The 15,260-nt window shown below is 36.6% G+C and overlaps 1 protein-coding gene across 1 annotated transcript in view; it reads right to left on the minus strand.

The window, feature by feature from the left end:
- The window catches only part of LOC128230304 (serine/arginine repetitive matrix protein 2-like), a 53,019-nt gene extending 37,768 nt beyond the window's left edge, over positions 1-15,251 (minus strand). Inside the window, exons 1-3 of the mRNA XM_052942473.1 lie at positions 15,160-15,251; positions 9,996-10,252; positions 4,640-4,753 (exon numbers count right to left, since the gene is read on the minus strand). Coding sequence (XP_052798433.1) covers positions 4,640-4,753; positions 9,996-10,234 — 353 coding nt within the window. The 5' untranslated portion in view covers positions 10,235-10,252; positions 15,160-15,251. The remainder of the gene's footprint in view (positions 1-4,639; positions 4,754-9,995; positions 10,253-15,159) is intronic.
- Between the last annotated feature and the right edge of the window lie 9 nt (positions 15,252-15,260).

Genomic DNA, 15,260 nt, shown 5'->3' on the forward strand with positions numbered 1-15,260 from the left:
CAGACTTGCCACTTCAAGTAATATCGCATGTTTACTTTTGGTCTTTTTAAAGATAAACAAGAGCTGTCACAGTATGTGACGAATGCCCCCGAATGTGACATTGACCTACGAACAAGGTCAGTACATGAAAAGTTGATCTTGCCTTTATGTGTCAAATACATATGGCAAGTTATTTTAAATTTCCTCTGAACATAAAAAATACCACCCATACTTGACAACCTACACTGTTATGTCCTTATATTCAGAATTCCCTTGTGAATAAATACTTAGTGTATCTTTCACCTTAGAGGTAGGGACATGGGTCTTGCACAGGACACGTCGTCTTCGTATGTGGAACACATGTAGCAAGTTATTTTAAAATCTGTCCTTACAAGGGAAAGTTACAGCTCGGACACGACAACCTATACCCTATGTCCTTGTATGCAGCACTCCATTGTGAATAAACACTAAGTGTGACCTTAACCTTTGAGGTAGGGACACGGGTCTTGCACGCGACACGTCGTCTTGGTATGTGGAACACATGTGCCAAGTTATTTTAAAATCTGTCCATACAAGGGAAAGTTACAGCACGGACACGACAACCTATACTCTATGTCCTTATATGCAGAACTCCATTGTGAATAAACACTATGTGTGACCTTGACCTTTGAGGTAGGGACACGGGTCTTGCACGCGACACGTCGTCTTGGTATGTGGAACACATGTGGCAAGTTTTTTAAAATCTGTCCATACAAGAGAAAGTTACAGCCCGGACACGACAACCTATACCCTATGTCCTTGTATGCAGCACTCCATTGTGAATAAACACTGAGTGTGACCTTAACCTTTGAGGTAGGGACACGGGTCTTGCACGCGACACGTCGTCTTGGTATGTGGAACACATGTGCCAAGTTATTTTAAAATTTGTCCATACAAGGGAAAGTTACAGCACGGACACGACAACCTATACTCTATGTCCTTATATGCAGAACTCCATTGTGAATAAACACTAAGTGTGACCTTAACCTTTGAGGTAGGGACACGGGTCTTGCACGCGACACGTCGTCTTGGTATGTGGAACACATGTGCCAAGTTATTTTAAAATCTGTCCATACAAGGGAAAGTTACAGCACGGACACGACAACCTATACTCTATGTCCTTATATGCAGAACTCCATTGTGAATAAACACTATGTGTGACCTTGACCTTTGAGGTAGGGACACGGGTCTTGCACGCGACACGTCGTCTTGGTATGTGGAACACATGTGGCAAGTTATTTTAAAATCTGTCCATACAAGGGAAAGTTACAGCACGGACACGACAACCTATACTCTATGTCCTTATATGCAGCACTCCATTGTGAATAAACACTATGTGACCTTGACCTTTGAGGTAGGGACACGGGTCTTGCACGCGACACGTCGTCTTGGTATGTGGAACACATGTGGCAAGTTATTTTAAAATCTGTCCATACAAGAGAAAGTAACAGCCCGGACACGACAACCTATACTCTATGTCCTTGTATGCAGCACTCCATTGTGAATAAACACTAAGTGTGACCTTGACCTTTGAGGTAGGGACACGGGTTTTGCACGCGACACGTCATCTTGGTATATGGAACACATGTGGCAAGTTATTTTAAAATCTGTCCATACAAGGGAAAGTTACAGCCCGGACACGACAACCTATACTCTATGTCCTTATATGCAGCACTCCATTGTAAATAAACACTAAGTGTGACCTTGACCTTTGAGGTAGGGACAGGTGTCTTGCACGCGACACATCGTCTTGGTATGTGGAACACATGTGGCAAGTTATTTTAAAATCTGTCCATACAAGGGAAAGTTACAGCACGGACACGACAACCTATACTCTATGTCCTTATATGCAGCACTCCATTGTGAATAAACACTAAGTGTGACCTTGACCTTTGAGGTAGGGACACGGGTTTTGCACGCGACACGTCGTCTTGGTATGTGGTTGGTACACATGTGGCAAGTTATTTTAAAATCTGTCCATACAAGGGAAAGTTACAGCCCGGACACGACAACCTATACTCTATGCTTATATGCAGCACTCTATGGTGAATAAACACTAAGTGTGACCTTGACCTTTGAGGTAGGGACACGGGTCTTGCACGCGACACGTCGTCTTGGTATGTGGTACACATGTGGCAAGTTATTTTAAAATCTGTCCATACAAGAGAAAGTTACAGCCCGGACACGACAACCTATACTCTATGTCCTTATATGCAGCACTCCATTGTGAATAAACACTAAGTGTGACCTTGACCTTTGAGGTAGGGACACGAGTCTTGCACGACACACGTCGTCTTGGTATGTGGAACACATGTGGCAAGTTATTTTAAAATCTGTCCATACAAGGGAAAGTTACAGAGCCGGACGGACGGACGGACGGTGCGATTTTAATATGCCCACCTTCGGGGGCATAAAAAGGTGTCAGCCCGGAAACAGCTCAGCACCAAATAATCATGAAGAATGCCTAAATCTATGCTAGTTTCCTTAGTGTTCAGTCTGAAATGCCTACTAAATGGCTTTATACTAGCTAGTGTGCTACCACATTCAGATACATAATAAAAATTTCGCTGTTGTATTCATTTTTAAATGGAGGGATGGCAGCCATAATCTTTTTAATGGACTTTGGTCGTCATCACTCTTTTAAATAATCAAGTGTGATTCTGTCCAGTGACATTGACGGAGGAATGACCCTGAACACTATTAGTTTTCTAAAGCTTACACTCACTTCAAATATTTTTCTCTTTTCCGCCACAATGATTTTTTCTTCATGCACTGGCCTCTTTAATTTGGAATCCAAAAATTTGTTAAAAAGAGTGACTAACAAGGAAAAAATATATTTCATCTTTCAATTCAAAATGTCAACATTTGATGTGGAAGGATAGACACATAATAACATAAACATAAATATGATTTCTTATTTTTTTTGGGTCAAAGAATTGGCTTTCAAAACATAAGTTGTAACTGAATATCTATCTACATGTACTGTTGGCATATTTCATACAGAACTGATAATATGTCATATAAAATGCACTTAAACTATCAAAATGCTATATCAAAAACACAAAACATTCACTCCGCATTCCCATGCTTGAGCAATCACACATCAGGATTAATGACAATTTCCATTAATTCTGCAAATACTGACAATTACTTTAACAAAAAAACTTTATTTGACATCACGGAAAATCTGCCTATCTGCCCTCGTGCATTTCCTGATATGTCTCTCGAAGAGACAATGATAATTACTACCATCATTTTATATTTCTGCTCCATAAGGCTGATTTAATCAGCCATACCGCGGCCTTATTCAAATATTAATTTCCCCCTTTTGCAAACTCCACAATGCTACATTTGTGTAATTTTCTCCTACAGGATGTATGGATAGTGTTACGGTCTTCTGTTTAATCTAATGAGAAAAGTCCTGTGCCCCCACCCTCCAGCAAAAGATCAAAGATCAATGAGTATGCCTCTCAGACTCAGAAAAAAATAAAGTCCTGTAATATGAACACAATGCAATATAGACAGAGGACTCACTAATAATGATTACTTTTGTTTGTGCATTTTGCTAATCATGAAATACACACCACAATTAACATCTACAAAGTATGTATAATGCTAAAATGAAGGGCCATTATACGTTTAACATTATGTGATGCCTCTAACGAAATTCACTTAATCTTTAATTGTATAAAATGTCAGTTTTTTAGTTAGTCAATAAAATTATTTAACTAAATAGTAAAAAAGTAAGTCCAAATAGTTAGTCAATAAAATTATTTAACTAAATAGTAAAAAAGTAAGTCCAAATCAGAGAACTTTGCAATATTGTACAGTAATACTGTACCAAAATAATTTAAGAGTCTTTCCTTCTTCTGCTCTATTGTTTAAAATTATTTTTCTGTGTAAATTACAAATTAGAAGTAGCATGTGAACAGAATCCATCTAATAAGAATTTTGTCAATTTTTGTGTCAAATTTTCTGTGTATTATTTTTGTTTTATTTAACCCTCCTGGTCATGTAATAACTAACCGGATAGTCAATGAACATGAAACCATACAGACAGTCAGACGCTGCTGGTTGACATTGTCCATCATTACTGCAGAACACACTAGACAATCTTGTCTGGAATACCACCAATAGGGCATAAAGTATTTATGATGAGAAGAATGAGTATATTGGATAACCACCCTGATGGCAATCTCTGTGGCCTTATTTATGCATGTAAAGATTTTGTGTTTCCATGCCAAAAACATTACCACTTTGGTGGTATCTGTATTTGTGTCCTCCGTGACATGAAATAGTCTTGCGTACTGCCCAGAGACATTATGAGACTTAATGTCCAGTTACGGTAAGTGCGCTCAAAAAGTTGACTACAGAAAAAATTGTTTCAAGTTCAGGTTTATGAAAATCAAAGATAGTTATTATATTTGACATCACAAACAACTGTCAGCTTTTATCAGAACAAAAACTTACTCACATAGTTTTGTCCATCGTTAATTTGGTAAAAACACTAACCAATCCCATTTCATTTTTGCCAGACATAGCTGGAGGGTCAGATGAGTTCTGCAAACTCTGCATCATAGCACATATTCTAAGCTTAATCATGTACAACAGAGATTCTTACATTGGTCGTCCAAATTCATCCTTCTCGACAGTCGGTCCATCCTGAACCCCTTCCTTGTCCATGAGCATCTTACGGAACAGCGACACTTTGTTGTCTATTTCCTCTTGGCTGTACCTGCAATACAGTTTGACATTAAAATCTAAGAAATTCAATGTGTGACAGACTAAGACACTCACAGTGTCTGACAGACTAAACCACACTGTGTGACATTACAAACCCAGACATTCATAGTATGTGATAGACTAAGACATTCACAGTGTGTGTCAAACTAAGACATTCACAGTGTGTGTTACACACTGTGTGTCAAACTAAGACATTCACAGTGTTTGTCACCACAGTGTGTGTCAAACTAAGACATTCACAGTGTGTGTCACCACAGTGTGTGTCCAACTAAGACATTCACAGTGTGTGTCACCACAATGTGTGTCCAACTAAGACATCCACAGTTTGTCTCACCACAGAATATGTCAAACTAAGATGTTCACAGGGTGTGTCACCACAGAATGTGTCAAACTAAGATGTTCACAGTGTGTGTCACCACAGAAAGTGTCAAACTAAGATGTTCACAGTGTGTGTCACCACAGAATGTGTCAAACTAAGACATTCACAGTGTGTGTCACCACAGTGTGTGTCAAACTAAGACATTTACAGTGTGTGTCACCACAGTGTGTGTCAAACTAAGACATTCACAGTGTGTGTCACCACATTGTGTGTCAAACTAAGACATTCACAGTGTGCGTGACCACAGTGTGTGTCAAACTAAGACATTCACAGTGTGTGTGACCACAGTGTGTGTCAAACTAAGACATTCACAGTGTGTGTCAAACTAAGACATTCACAGTGTGTGTCAAACTAAGACATTGACAGTGTGTGTCACCACAGTGTGTGTCCAACTAAGACATTGACAGTGTGTGTTACTACAGTGTGTGTCAAACTAAGACATTGACAGTGTGTGTCACCACAGTGTGTGTCAAACTAAGACATTGACAGTGTGTGTCACACTAAGACATTTACAGTGTGTGTCACCACAGTGTGTGTCAAACTAAGACATTTACAGTGTGTGTCAAACTAAGACATTCACAGTGTGTGTCACCACAGTGTGTGTCAAACTAAGACATTCACAGTGTGTGTCACCACAGTGTGTGTCAAACTAAGATGTTCACAGTGTGTGTCACCACAGTGTGTGTCAAACTCAGATGTTCACAGTGTGTGTCAAACTAAGACATTGACAGTGTGTGTCCAACTAAGACATTCACAGTGTGTGTCACCACAGAATGTGTCAAACTAAGATGTTCACAGGGTGTGTCACCACAGAATGTGTCAAACTAAGATGTTCACAGTGTGTGTCACCACAGAATGTGTCAAACTAAGATGTTCACAGGGTGTGTCACCACAGAATGTGTCAAACTAAGATGTTCACAGTGTGTGTCACCACAGAAAGTGTCAAACTAAGATGTTCACAGGGTGTGTCACCTCAGAATGTATCAAACTAAGACATTCACAGTGTGTGTCACCACAGTGTGTGTCAAACTAAGATGTTCACAGTGTGTGTCAAACTAAGACATTGACAGTGTGTGTCCAACTAAGACATTCACAGGGTGTGTCACCACAGAATATGTCAAACTAAGATGTTCACAGGGTGTGTCACCACAGAATGTGTCAAACTAAGATGTTCACAGTGTGTGTCACCACAGAATGTGTCAAACTAAGATGTTCACAGTGTGTGTCACCACAGAATGTGTCAAACTAAGATGTTCACAGTGTGTGTCACCACAGAATGTGTCAAACTAAGATGTTCACAGGGTGTGTCACCACAGAATGTGTCAAAATAAGATGTTCACAGTGTGTGTCACCACATAATGTGTCAAACTAAGATGTTCACAGGGTGTGTCACCACAGAATGTGTCAAACTAAGATGTTCACAGTGTGTGTCACCACAGAATGTGTCAAACTAAGATGTTCACAGGGTGTGTCACCACAGAATGTGTCAAACTAAGATGTTCACAGTGTATGTCAAACTAAGATGTTCACAGTGTGTGTCACCACAGAATGTGTCAAACTAAGAGCATGCTTATGTTTTTCCTCTTGTATCAAGAGTACACTGTGGTATCACTGTTAAATTTAAGAAATGAGCAAAACTGCACAGTGGTATTACTGTGAGATTTGTTTTACGGACTGTGTGGTAACTTCGATAAGATAGAAATTTCATGATTGATCAGTCACTTAAGTGCACTTTGGTAGCAATCTCGAATCTAGAAGTATGCAAAACTACGCAGCGGTATTTCCGGTATAAACATAATACGTAATCAACATGACACAACCCATTTCAAAGGCGAATGCAGTTGCCTTTGAAGGTCATTTAAAGCTAGTTACGCTCCCTTTTACTGTTGAAATATTAGCTATAACATTCTTATAAACCCAACCTGAAATCTATTACCTTATCGCTATAAAGTTACCATGAAAACCATAGCGACTGCAAATATATCAACAGAACATCCATTACCAAATAGCTGTCACAGTTGCCATGAAAACCACTGCAAAAGAAAATAAACCAACCGGACAAATATCACAAGGTCGCTATCAAGGTTATATTGAAACCACAGTGACCCCTGTTATGTAAGTTCTATGGGAAAGCAGCATTACTTAATATAACATGCATCAATACATAACTGTCGATGAAGTAATGATCATATGTCACGGTCACCATTTAAGAATCGTTGGTGCTCCTAACACATTTTTTTTTGTAATCGCAAAATGCATGTGTAAATTATAAAAGAAACAAAAAATATATATGCATAATATACTGAAAACTACAGGGACAAGCCCATTAGTTGAACATTAAAAAATAAGCCCTGATTAGGGGTAAAAGTCAAGGACCCAAACAACAATGAACTAGAGACACAAACATATAAACATACCACTTCTAAAACCAAAAGTTTCACTTTTTGTTTTATTACTGCATTTTACATTACACGCGCCTGGAAAACAGTGATTATGTGATGTCTGCATTAAAATTTAGCACGGCTAAAAAAGTGTATTTATACATACATAGTTTAGTCATACATGGCATTCCAGAGAGTGTATATATGTGGATTTCTTCAATTTACTCAGAATCAAGCACACACATGCATAAATTGAGTGAAATAAACAACATTTCGCAACGATGCCTTACACCAAACATCTTCTGAAGCATTGTACTTTGGAAATATTTTGGAAAACCTTTTTGTACTACTGTAGTACAAATTTGCTGTTTACGAAATATCAAATACTGGCCGTAGCGTATTTATGAGGAAAACAACAGACATTAATATCGAGTTACTACAAATAGTCAAAACTGCCATAGTGTATCTATGCACGCACACGTGGTATAATTTCAAGATTAATAATAACATTAAATGTCTCCGGCAATTTTGAAATACATATACATGAAATGTTTGTACGAGAACTACCATTAAACGTCTCCGGCAATTTTGAAATACATATACATGAAATGTTTGTACGAGAACTACCAGAGTGTATTTATGCATAATATTATCCTTTATGTATTTAACAAATTGTTCAAAGAAGCAATTCCTATCTATAAAACTCGCCTATAGTAGTTTTGTAAATTATATTAAAAAGTAGCCAATACCGAAGCTGAAAATTACCAAAATCTACATAACAGGATTACCATTGCGCTGTTTTGCATGTGTGTTTACCTACTGATGATGGTCTTCAATTAAATTACTACAACACACGTCTACGGTTATTGCTACATTTGTTCAATATTCATCATAGTGTATTAATGAAAGTTTTGTATTTTTCCGAAGTCAACCAGAGTGTAGTTATGCCGATATGTCATATCTATTTATAATTGAATATTTTAATTGCCGTTACATAATAAAACCAATAAAATGCATTTTATTGTATTAATATGTCTATAAAAGGGTTTAAGTAAAAGGAAAAATGTACAATTTCACTAGAACATTACCTAATTAGGGATAATGTATATGCCTCTAATTCCTGAAATGCAAACTTGATTAATAAGGGTGTTATATTATATAATTTTCTGTACTATATAATGTTTATAATTAATTTCTTTTATTGTGTTAAAAGTTTGCATTGTTTCGAAATTAATAAACATTTTACCTTATTGGTAACGAATTTTAATCGGGAGATTTAAGTCTCTGCTTTTAGCAAAACATGTACAAGATTATAGAAATAAGTGGTATTCCCACGTTGTACGATAGCTGTAATCAGAAGCTAAAAAATCTGTACGGTTTACACTGCTGCGGTAGTTCATCGGTGTATGATAGAGGTAAGGGAGACACCCGAATTTAGGGTCTGCGTTAGGCGGCTATGGTAGCGGAAAGGATATAGAGTCATAAAAAAAGCTGCTGATGTGCGTATACATTGTACTTCAAGACGACGACCTAGAATGAGATGACATCAATGTATGTAAGAAGCAATACACTGAAATCCAATACCAAAAGGAGTAAGGTTCTTCATATTGGCCATGATCATTTTGACAAGAATAATGTCATGTTTGACTCAATAACATCTATTCTGAAATCTATGAAAACGTCTCTGAAAAGACTTTTATACTGTTTTCAAATAAACTCAGATTTGACTCACATATTTATAAACCAAATCATTAATGGTTAACAAAAGGAACAGCCTGGACCGTGAAAAAGGCTTTTTCGTATGCTGTGCAAAACCCTCTTTCAACCCCATCTTGACTATGGAGAAACTCTTTAACTGATGATCGAAAACTGCCAAAGTTTGTACCGGATTATGAGCAGTGTTTGATTAAGCTGAGTTTGCTTTTCATGTGGCAGGTTGCAAGGTGATCTTAAACAAGTGTTTAAAACGATGACGCCAATGACATCCACTTCACTACTTAGTTTACTTTATCAAGCATCCATCAAACCATGAACTTCATAGCAAATTACAGAAACCAAGACCCAATTCAATAATAATTTGACTAAACTTGTTCACACATAGAGTTTGGAATGCATTACCTGCAGAAGTAGTAAATGCCTTTAATGTGATAAATTTTAAGTAAAAACTAGATCAAGCAAAGAGGTCTTTTCTGGAGAATGTGTACCAATTTAAGTCATAACAAGTATGCCAAACCGGGTTGGTAACAAAGCTATAACAACATATCGAAGGTAAAGACAGGCCTAAAAAGCCTAACACCTCCCTCCAAGAACTACTTAAAAGAAACTTTTTATGCCCAAAAATAATGTTGTAAAATACCTTTTATCAATAGATAAGAAGTTTCCTCAAAAGTTGAAAACATTAGAACCTGCAAAGCCAAAGGACAATAAAGCTTACCATTGCTTTACTACATTTATATTGACACATCTTATCTTACCCCTGTTCTTCCATCAGTTCCTCCATCTCCATACATTTCAGTTCCACCTTGCGTTTCCGCTCATGTGCTAGAATCTCTTTATTTGGCTGCTTTATCATCTGTGCTTCAAGCTTTTTGATTTCTTCCTCTGACTTGTAGTCCACACGGTCCTTGTGATGCCGGATGAAGGCTTTGTTATTCTGTACGTATCCATTTGTGCCACTGCCTCTGGCAGTCTGTAGGCCAATGCCATTGTACATTATGCTTGTTTATGAGATCTGTAAATGGAAAACACATTAAATAATGATTGCAATTTCCAAGGTTTAATATAAGTGATTTTAATAGTTGATGTTACCTGTTCTATTCTCTATGCAGATGTAATGACAAGCAGTGTACCTAAAATGTTGTGTTGCATTCTGGCATCTGTAAATGCTGTAGCTGTCAGACTACCATAAAGAGCTACAAAGACAGAGGTCAAAGCCGGCAAGCCACACACTGGCAATATACTTTCTAAGCTTGCTCAAATTCTGAATTTCAAAACAGCAGACATGGTTGAAAATTTTGACACTAATCTCTAGTGAAATACTTTAGACTTGGACATCTAAAAATCTTATTTAGATGACTGCGAAGACGGTTGATCCTGCATCCCCATTGTACAAGGGCCTAGGAAATTTAGTGCCAATCACTTCATTTTATTACTGTGTTCATGGATGCATTTTTTCGTACTAACAAAGTGACAAACTACACAAATATGCTTTGTGCATATCGTAGGGATCAAGCCTAGGACCCAACGCTCTGTAGACAGAATACTCTTCCCTGTAGCTACTGTCGCTATTAAAAGCTAGCTCCATAGCGCGACAGTGTAAGTGCCGCTATATATCGAAAACCTGAATACATAATAATAATAATAATAATAATAAAATTTGGTGTGTCTCACCTTAAATGATTTTAGTGCTTTTGATTGGTGCTGAATTTTAATAGATCATCAGAATTTAGATTAAGAAAGTTACAAGTATCTTTTAAGGATAAACAGATAAAATTACACCTAAGGACTGAAGCTTGAAAGTCATTTTGTTCCCAAGCCATTTTGTTTCCTCTAGTTTTTGGTCATCCTGTTCCTTTAGTGGCTTTACACATTTATTTCATAACTGACCTAAGTCACTTCCTAGACTTACCTAAATTTCAATGTGACATTGATTTTATTTTTCATGTACAGTAGTATATAATGTTAATTAAATATTTATGAATCTTATGTTTGAATTTGACAAATTGTTCTACTGGAGAATTTTGCATGTCTTGAGGTATAGTTGTAACAAATCTCCTAGTGTGAGAGGAACAGTCTGGCCTCATTTGCATTGGAATCATACAGCCACTTGTACGTATAATATATAATTTTATATAATAAATCACAAACACATGCTAAGTCTGGTGTTGTAATTCAATAGTATTAAAAACAACAGGCAATTTATGATGTTGATGAAGGTTAATGCAAGTATAAGTTATAAGCGTGAATCAACAGCCGAACATCATCAGCCAGAACACCCGAAAGGGAGCAGGTCAAACATCTGACCGCTTCTGGCTGTGATGTCACATGACCAGTTGAATTAGCCGTTACATCTAGAGCTCGGTGTTTTGTGCAGTGAAGTACAACAAAGTTTTATATACAATGATTTCTATCTAAACAAAGATATATATACTGCAGTTTATACTTATTAACTGAACAATGGTTTATAATTTCTGCAGTTTATCCCTTTAGCACATAGACAAGTGGCCAGATTACACCTCCCAGTCAATAGCCATCTTACTGATAAGCAGTCCTTATCTGTATAGGTACTTTTCAGGATATTCGAAAATGAGCAAATGAATACAGCAGTATGACCTTAAAATCAATATTACTCCAAATAATTGTTTCCAAATCTTTTTTATGTGAATACATTTTTTATAGATAATTAAATTATCTAATTAATGGTGTCAATGATGAAATATAAAATTATTTTATTTCATCTGTGAATGCATTTCCAAGATGGAATTGTAACATTTCTTTGAAATGTCATAACTGCATTAAATCAAAGGGTAATAATATGCTGGGATCGATCTAAATTTTATTACCCCTATCATAAAAAAGACCCATCTGGATTAAAAAGCCGACAAATGATGTTCTTGTGTATAATACACAGAAATGTGGCAGGAATATCCGGTGTCATCCAGCTGAGAGATCCAGTCCAGAGTGTCTGTTTAACTTTATTACCCCAGGGGTTTTCTTAAGCGGACGCCCGCTTGCCCGCGCCGGGTTAAAATCGCCGCGGGCAAGTGATTTTTCAAAGCAGGTAGCCCGCTGTGCAAGTGAGCTTTCGTAGTGAACGCTTTCAGGTAGTTTTATTTTATTTTTCTTTGGGTTAAAATATTTCCTAATAAGCATAAGTTAAACCAATTTTGATTGGTTATTGGATTTTAAAACGCCAATCAAATGAATCGTAACATATAGCGTTCGTCAGCCTTGGCAAGATGGCGGATGGAGACGAACTGGGCGAAACTGAACACTTTTTTCTCAATTTTCTCTAAAAGTAAACCAAAACCTAAGCCGAAAACTACCGATAATGAAAGAAAAAGTAAATATGAAAAAGATAGTACAAAGAGAATCTTTCAATCTTCCTGGTTAAACGAATTTAAATGGTTAGAATACGAAAATCATCTCATGAAATGTAAAGTTTGTACGAAATATGATGATGTTGGTTCTTTTGTTACGGGTTCAAACTTCTTTCGAAAAGACTCTTTAAAGGCTCATGAAGAATCGCAAGGTCATTGTAAAAATGAAAAGATAGAAAATGCAAAAAACCAGAAGTGACAGTGAGGCCATGGCTGGATGATGCTCGTTTGAAAACAAAATGTAGCAGTTAAGATCTGTTCAAAGTTATTCTTTGTGTTTATTAATAGATATCATTGCCTTTAATACAGATTGATTAAAATTGTATACATATAAACATTTGCAAAGATTGGGCAACCAAATTTTACAGGGGGCAAGTAGATATTCAAATTGACTTGCCCCTGGGGCAAGTGAAAGTCAAATCGTTAGGAAAACCCCTGTTACCCCCTCATAAAATTCTTTACAAAAAGAAAGCCGATAAATGTTTTCCAAGTAATGAATAAAAAGAGCTAAATCATCAAACGCTTGCACAAATGTTGTTTACTTGACCTATTTTACGACCGGAACCATGCTGGCCATCGATTAGCTAAGCAGAAAATTTACTCATCATTTTCTCAGCTACTTATTGTTTCTATTGTTTGTAACACAAAATATTATCTACAAATAATTATTATCTTTATTGATTTCAATGGTAAATTAAACTGACATAATATATTCAATGATTTACGCATCAATGTTTTGGGGGAAATTCCATACTGTACAGTACTGCCATTCCTCGAGGTTTTATTACGTCACAGTGGGATCTCACACCTGTGATTGGCAGTATAAATAATAACCTTCGAATTTTAGCAGACAACATTTTCGAGGGAAAATCAATACACAAAAGGTTAAACTTCAACTTTATAAACATCGGGATATTGTTTACAAAAAGAAAGATGCAATATTGAAGTATTGAAATGACCCTATTGAAATATGCGGGAGATGCGTTTACATCCAGTAGTGTATAGGATCGGCCAGATGCGTTTACATCTGCTAATGAGCTATGTCGGCCTATCTCGTATATATGCGCAGCCGCTAAAGGGTTATACTCGCCAAATGGGCTTTGGTGCGCAAGTCTAAATCAACTTATCACCACCCCCACCCAGCTGAACAAAATATAGATGAACTTTTAAATGGAATATGTTTATCCACATGTAATTATTTAATACAAACAGAAGCAATGAAGTAGCAATAAATCAATATGATCTGGCAAGTACCAAATTTGGCATAAAAACTGGGTTACGTCATGGACCTATAAACCGTGGATTGGCAACTCTCATCTGTGTTAATGCGATAATCTCAAACTCACGCGTGCAGTGGGATTTCATTCACAGATCTTACCGTGTGGTCATTTTCGAGACGTCCCACATCAGCCGAATATATAAATGTAGAAAAACATTAATTAAAATTGACTCAAATGTGCGGTACTTTCATTTGAGTTGATAATAATCAAATTGAATCTGATTTAAATCACAGTTATTAATTATAATCAAATCTATATCAAACAAGGCATTATTAGCAGAGTTGGCGGAAATAACCGAAGATCGCCGTTAATCACCAATCGGAGATTCGGCAGAATTTTCCAATATTTGCAGAGCGCACGCTAAGGATTGTGGGTAGTTGTTCCGATCAGGATTCCGGGTTAAAGCATATAGCGTCAATAAAATATCATAAAAACAAGAAATATTAACAGATAATGTTATTTTATATTAGTTCCGTACACAAAAAATAAATATCCAACTTATAATTATGAGTTTGACGGCTTTTTTTCATTTCATCCTGTCAAAACATAACCGATATAAACATGAAGGGCACCTGCAAGGCTTTAGGGCACAGTTTTAAATCGCTCGGAACATTTCGGCCATGGCCGAGTTGTTACGATTGTATAACGAGGTCTATCTCGAAGCTTTGACGGAGGAGGCCGAGTTATTACGATTGTATCGAGTTGTTCCCCTTCGCATAATTGTTGTCTGTGTCAGTCAACTTTCATTTTATTGGAAAGGTAAACAACTTGTTTTAATGCATTAAATGCTTGTTTAGTGCAAAATAACATTTCACTTACATGGTAAAATATGAATATAACTCTTTATGATCAATTTCAACCATAAAATACTTTACTTAAAACAATTTCAATATTTTCCCGTTTAGACGTTAGGGATTGGAAGAATCCCGTATAACACGTCTATTATTTTAGACTACTTGTAAAACACGCTGACTGAGGAAAGTGAAATTTGTGAACTGTATGTATCTAGGCAGTGAAAACACTTTGTGATATATAGCATTATATTTAATTAAAACAACAATAAGCAAACACTTCCAACACAAACTGAACTTTTTTGAATATTTAACTATTTCATTAAGTTTCTCACTTTCTGTTTACTGCTATAGAAGTTGAAAAAAAATAACGTTTAATAAACTCGCACCTAAACATAACGTTTGGTCGCAAGGGAGTCATATAAAGGGATGGAATTTCAGAGAAAATTGACAAAACATGATAAATACCTGCAAATAATAGTCAAAGTATTGATTTATTATGAAAATTTCGATTTTCGATCGCTTCCGGTGCAATTTATTTCTATCTTCGTGAAATCAGCAAAGTCAGA

Source organism: Mya arenaria, chromosome 4, assembly GCF_026914265.1.
Source record: "Mya arenaria isolate MELC-2E11 chromosome 4, ASM2691426v1".
NCBI lineage: Eukaryota > Metazoa > Mollusca > Bivalvia > Myida > Myidae > Mya > Mya arenaria.